Here is a 6,961-nt window from a genome sequence, read left to right on the forward strand (position 1 = left end):
GGGAGGGGGCAAACAGAATAGATCCTTGAAATGTATAATTCTATCATCAGAATATTGGTGCTCCATTCTCGTATTGCACAGCGGGTGTTGTCTCTATGTCCATCTGGTCTCCTTCAGAGCTGACTGATCTTGACAGCTGTTGGTGACCTTTGTTCACTCTGTTGACACTGCCTGATGAAAGTGAAGGGGAGGAAGCTGGTTTGCTGTAGCTTGCACTGGGACCTGAGGGTACACACATAATTAAGCGCCATAAGTGACGGTTGGGTACATGAAAAACTATGAATCAAAACTATAATACAAATTTTTCAATCAACACTTAGCAGCACCCGCAACAAGAACAAAAAGCACTCGATTGTATTGATTTACATTATCAATTGATATACATTACGGTACTGTTTTTTAGATAATTCTTCAATTATTTATATCAATTTCAAACGTTTTATAAAGTATAACATGGCAAAATCGTTTATAGTGAAAACCCAGCAAATCAAGCTTAAAATCGTTTAAATTTTTAATCCATCCACAAAAAATTTCTCATTGAATGCAAGTCAGGATCTAATTGATATCTGTTCAAGCAGAATTTGACCAGAAAAGGTTGAAAATTATTTCTTTTCCTCAATTTTTAAACAATTAGGTCAATCCAACTTTTGATGTCAAACGCGTGAAAGCGTGTTTCATTTTCCTGCCTTTGAACAAAAAAATTCTGTTCTTATTGATTCTGTAAATTGTCGCGTTCGTATTGGTTGACGTGAGTGCACACCTGTAATTAGGTACGCAAACATTTTTTTTGACAAACTCTTAACAAGTTAATTGTAGGTCAATCCAAATCTTGATGAGAACGCGTGAAAGCTTATTTATTGTCCTGGTTTGAAGCACCGGTTCAAGAAAAAAAATCGTCCTTATTAAATCTTTAATGTGCCAAGTTGGAAGTGGTTTACCAAAGTGTGGGAGCTGATTTTGGGAGGTTCTTTGGAATTCTAATTAGCTTTGTCACAGTTCTTTGAGACAATTTTTCAAGACAATTTAAAAATGGCTTTCGCACTTCAATTGATCGTCAATGTGAAGTCGACTATTTGACTGCTATTTCTCAAATGATGTCAAATTATCTACCCTGAATATCTATTTACCTTCCGTTTTTAACGGTATAACCAACACTATTTGATAAAATTTTCCACGAAGTTACTCAATTCGTTCACTGACAGACAACTTATAATCAAATAAAATGCACAGAGCTCAAATGCCAAGTATTTTAGCTTAGTTTGCAAAATTTTATTATAAATTTAATCAAAAGCCATTTAGAGATCAAGAAAGGCTACTAAATCAAACTTTTCTCCGTCTGTTGCTAGTCTACTAAAAACTGTAATGCATATTATCGCATCAATAGTTGGAAACTTTTCGATTAGAAACGTGCAGATTTTTAGTAAGAAAAAATTTTTTATTGAACTAAATGTTTATTTCGTTCCTTAGAAAAAAAAATGCCCAAATAAGATGGCGTTAATGGTATCCGACGACAATTAGTGATTACTGTTTCCCAACAAGTGGAATGACGAAAGCTTTTCAAAGTAACGTCTTTCGAAAGATAAATAATGCAGTTGTTCATAATATGTAGTATGACATGTACAACAACCGGACCATAATCTTTCATTCTCAGATCTGTATTGAAAAGAACCGAGAGGTTTATTTTTACCTAACAATTTTATTGCATCGTTCCATTCCTCAGCACTAATGAAGAGGAACCAAAAATTTAAGTACAGCATGAATGGAGGATAGCTTTTAACAAGAGCACGGCTCTATCCAAGCATGGAAAATCAAATATGAAGCACGTTGGCATTTTTTTATTAATGAGGGAAATAAGTTATTGCAGCAATGAATATTAGGTTTAATTCAGTTCATGTCATCTCATTAATAAAAAGCCTGTCTTTCCATTGCCTTGTGCAGCTTGCATTAGATTTGGATAAAACTTATTAATCTCATCATTGTAAATCAATTTGTTCTGCGATTAAACAAGTTCTCGTATTTCCCATCGTTTAAAAAAAATTTATTTAGTCCAAAGTTCTTTAGTGTGGTAGGAAAACCCGTCGCCATGTTTTTGTTGTTTCGGACATTTTTAATGGAGCATTTAAAGGCAAAAAATGCACTAGGACAACTGTAATTATAGCCAGCATTACGCCAGGACCTGTCGTTTGTTAGAACAATTTAAAGTTTCTAATTCTTTATTTAACTATTTTTTTCCAAGTTTCTGAAATAGTAATAGTTTTATTTAGTTTTATTAGGTTTAAAATTTCAAAAAAAAACTCACGGTGCCAAAATGAGCACCTCACCTAAAATAGCCCTACAGCATGGTGAAGATTGTTTCATAACACACTCATCAGCAATAACACAATCAGTTATATTTTAGATATGCGAAGTCAGGTCTATAGGTTCAGCCATATTTTATATTCCGAATGTTTTTTTCACACAGCAGTTACTGCTTTAAACTTTTCATATTGTGTTTCTTTTTAATCTTCCGTTTTCATGGTATTTATGTTGATAACCCACTCGTCTATGAAAGATCACGCTAACTGTTTTCACAGTACCTAAGGCTAAAAAGCAGTTTCTGTCTGTGATGTCGAAAAGAACATATGCCACATGATTTTAATATTTGAAAAAAAACTCTTCTGAATGTCGTGCCAGTTTTCGGAACTAAAACCAAGGCTCCTCCTCCCTTTCTTTTGGATTCAACATATGTCTATCAGATCGTAAGCATGGCAAAATATTTGGTTAAAGATGTTTTGGCTATCAGAGTTACCTAACCATTCCTCCATAATACAGTCAAAACAAATTTGCCCAATGCCATTGACTAATAAACTCTTCTTTAATTTTGTTTTGTAAACAAGACTGGCATTTGAAATGCAAAGTTTTCAGATCTGTTTCAGTAGCCAAAACTTCTAATTACAGATGAGCATGTCCTAAAGGGTTGTGAATTACTCTCAATCTAGCCGACCATTACTAACGCTGTTAGAGAGAAAAAAGGTATTTGAAAAATATTTGACAAGTAACTTTAGAAACTTTTGAAAATTTTGAGACTTGAAGCGAGACTCCTATAGCATTTCTGAGCATGATTTCGTTCTGCTGTCATTGACACAAGAATTCTTGACGCCAGAGGTAGTAAAACAAACCATAAGCATCTCATTTGCTTGGTAAGTAAAGTAAGATTGTAATTTGTCATTACATACTTAAATTGTACAAACAGAAAATAACAACACAAAAAAATTTACACTGTCTTGAACACTCCTTCGGTCAATTGAGTTTATAATTCAGGCTCATAGAATGAGCGTCATTAGTATATGGATCACAATGCTGATCAAGTCAAAAATCTTTGCTCCAAAAAATTAATTTGATGTCACGAGATTTTTGAAGATGAACTCCTATGTTATTGAAAGACCAGACTTATATAGCCTCTGGGGACAAATACTGCAACTAGACGTGATTAGGTAATAAAAACTGGATTGTTCTTTTTTGCACCCTTTTTCTCCGGTTTACTCAAGGTCACTGCTTTGCTATTTGCAATTACGAACAAATTTTGCATGCTGACCGCTAAATATAAAAATCGCATAAGTATTGGTTTTTGATTTTTCTCGATTTATTGTATTTCGTGTCTTTTGTTTATAATCAGTGGTGGTATTTCTCTGTTTACACAAATATTTAGTCTGAATTGTTCCATGCATATCTTTTAAAAATGATGTTAGGGCGGCCATAAATATTAGATTTTATTCTCTTTCAAGAGAAAATCTCTTACCCTTTCATTCACTTCTGTTTGTGTGGATATATCATTTTACTGGAGGTAGGATTGCATATAATGGTGTACAAATGCAGTTCCAAAAATGGTAAAATTTTGTGTAGTTAATTTCGCTTTTTCGAGTTTTCAAATATATTGTGCTTGTGTTTACTATATATCAAGTTTGCTTAACATGATAGTGTACTGTTATCGTTGAAGCTAAACATTCCGACATGCCTCTCAAAACCTGCCAAAAAATCCTCAATTGATTTAAAGATAAATTCTCATTTTTCAGAAAAAGAGTTGTTGATATAGGCATAATTTCGACATGCTGCGTTTCGACTGCGTTTCGACATGCTGAAAATTTTAATATTGTTTCAAACTTTTGCATTTTTTTGATCTTTACCTTTTCCAATTTCACGCTTATGTTGAGCACAAAACAATTCTATTTAAAACATAGCCAGCAGCTTGCCGGAATAGTTACAAAAATCATTTGCCTGCCAGATAAAACAGACAGAAACAGATGCAGAAATATAAGTTGAGAAAGTTATTGACGCTCAAAAAATTACCCGACAGATTGCCAAAAAATGGCCACCATTGATTCCCATAATCCCGATTGGGATTGAAAGAACAGAAAAAAAACGGGAAAAACTGATTGATGTACGAAAACGTTTTTAAAGTGTGAACTAATTCGACTTCATTTTATTGTTACACATACTTCTGCTACTTAATGAGAGGGCACAGGGGCTAGTACCAATACCAATAAGCATTAGAGATGATATCTGAGACTTATGAGAACAAACTTCACGTAGCGTTCATCTGAAAATCAGCTTTATGAGGTTTATCCCGATTCCGGCATTGATTCTGTGTTTTGATAATAATTTTGGTGATTTTGAGATTGCTTTGCGAAGCAACTGCTATTTAAAGCACTTTGAGCAGAATGAGGGAGCCGCGAAACTAGCCTAGAGAAGTCAAAACGATTCCGCCGAAAAAGATGTAGAAAAACCGGCGAATTGAGATAAAGCAAAAAAAAAATTATTCGACGAAGTTAAAAAAAACAATAGGAGCGCAATAAAAGCCTGTTGAAAAGATGAGGGAGGCTTCAATAACTCGGTTACTGCAAGCATGAGTTCCTTTGACCTTAAACTAAGTCAAATTAAACCTCAGTTTTGAAGTGCAAAAGTCATTTTATTGAGAGCTAAGTCACGTATGACCAAAATCTAATCACTAAAGTGACTGAAAAACTTTACTATACAGATTACGAAATGACGTCACGCGCGCAAATGTATGTCAGCCGGAGAAACAAAAAAAACATAGCAGGACAAAACCTGAAACAATTCAAAGAACTTTCATTGACTTCACAAAAAAAATAGACGCAGATTGGACCATGAACTGATTGGAAAAACAACTTGGAAAACAAAGTCAAATTGCCGCATTAGAACAAAATCCACTAGCGAGAAAGCAATTTTCTGTTCGAACACCGCTTCTAACTCTACGTCAAAATTAGTGATAACATTTCACGCCACAAAACCACTCGCTTTTTCGCTCCACTTCCTGTTTTGGAGTGACCAAAATCATCACTTCAATTTGACTTCAAAAATCGTGAAAAAAGACAGCGCCCCAATACAATTCAGATTTTTAGAATTGTAAAAAAAACCACGAACACCGCTATATAGCTCCGCTCAGCATGCAGTTATAATCAACAAACATTAGAAAAGATTGCTACGATTACAAACTAATCCTCTGTTTACTTGCACGGTTGTCTTGATACGATGTACGAAAAATGCGCTTTTCATAAGTTTTATCAGCAACATTTTTGTGTACCAAAGGGGGGTACTGTTAAAAAAGAACACAGTGTCATCAACACAGTCATGGCTTTCTCTGTTAGCTAAATTGAGAATGATGACTCTCATCTATTCACCTTGACACACAGGTCCGAAGTTGAGACCGAGTTTAGCAGCGAGCGACTGATTAGCAGCTGCAGTCCTGGGAGTGGCAGGCTGTCCATTCACAAGCAGCATGTCTCCAAAGTCCAATGCAGTGCCCTCTTGCTCACGTTTGTATTCTAACACGACAGATTTGAAAGTCACAAAGTCAGTGAAAGATAAAAGGATGTTGAACAATTCCTGGTCTATCTCATCCTGACGAGAAGGCAAATCACTCAAAAATGCTTGCATGTTAAAATCTGGCACGTCTTGCTTCAGTTCCTTTTCAATAAATATTTCAATTAGGGATACATACTCGTTAAATATTCCAGTATATTCTAGTTTATTCTCGTCAGAGTCTGCAAACTGTTTGTAATACTTGTCCATAAAATTTTTCTGAATTGATTGAAAAGCATCACTCATCACAATTTCTTCAAGACAGCCGATGATTATGTTGAAATTATCAGAATCGTTGTTCGATATCAAAACTTCTTCTTCTTCGATGAAAGGAGCGTCTCCATTTCCAACATCATCCTGCAAAGCAGCGTCCAAGTCTAGTTTGAGCATATCAATTTGGTTGGCCATTCTCGTATAAGAAAATATAACAATGTACTGTCTGTGTTTTAACAGATAAGAGATAAAATAACCACCAATGCTATCTATATGCACTGAATACGAAAACAGGTGTACGTTATTCTACGTGTTTAAACGCTTCCAGCGTGTTGTGTAATATAAGCAGCAAATTTATACACCTAATTTTTTGCTGTTCGTTTGAATACAGTGTTTAAATGCAATTCGAAAATGATGAATTGTTACAAAAGCACGTGCTTCATTTTGAGATATCACAAAAATATGGAAATATATGGCACAAATTGCAGACAGTCAAATTACTGAATCTTTCCCATTATAGACGCCCCACGAAATTATGTCACCCCCCCCCCCCATTATGATATGTTCTCCAAGATGGGGGGCTATAATGAGAAAGAATCGAAGTACCAACATGCTCGAAAATTCCGTTCAAACACCCCACTACCAATAGATTAGATGTTCCAATTTCAGATCAACAAGGAAGATCGGTATTGTGCGTTTGTTGCGCATACTGTTCAAATTCGTCATAACCGACGCCATTTAAAAACTTGAAATGCTAAAATGTGTTGGATATAGTTACCGCATCAACAACATATGATATTTAAACACATTTTAACTATTACTACAAGAGCCCCTATAGAATTCATTTAAGGGCCGTTTGGTGTCCGAATTAATGATAAAAATTTTGTTA

General features: G+C 34.9%; 1 protein-coding gene across 1 annotated transcript; it reads right to left on the bottom strand.

Moving 5' to 3' along the window:
• Positions 1-6,513, bottom strand: LOC142341109 (ADP-ribosylation factor-like protein 2-binding protein). Its single transcript, XM_075391988.1, has 2 exons — positions 5,679-6,513; positions 1-222 (listed from the first exon to the last, which is right to left on the bottom strand). The coding sequence occupies exons 1-2, from the start codon at positions 6,265-6,267 to the stop codon at positions 47-49; spliced, it is 765 nt and encodes a 254-aa protein (XP_075248103.1). The 5' UTR covers positions 6,268-6,513; the 3' UTR covers positions 1-46.
• Between the last annotated feature and the right edge of the window lie 448 nt (positions 6,514-6,961).

This window comes from Convolutriloba macropyga, chromosome 6 (assembly GCF_964194025.1).
Source record: "Convolutriloba macropyga chromosome 6, txConMacr16.3, whole genome shotgun sequence".
Taxonomy (NCBI): domain Eukaryota; kingdom Metazoa; phylum Xenacoelomorpha; order Acoela; family Convolutidae; genus Convolutriloba; species Convolutriloba macropyga.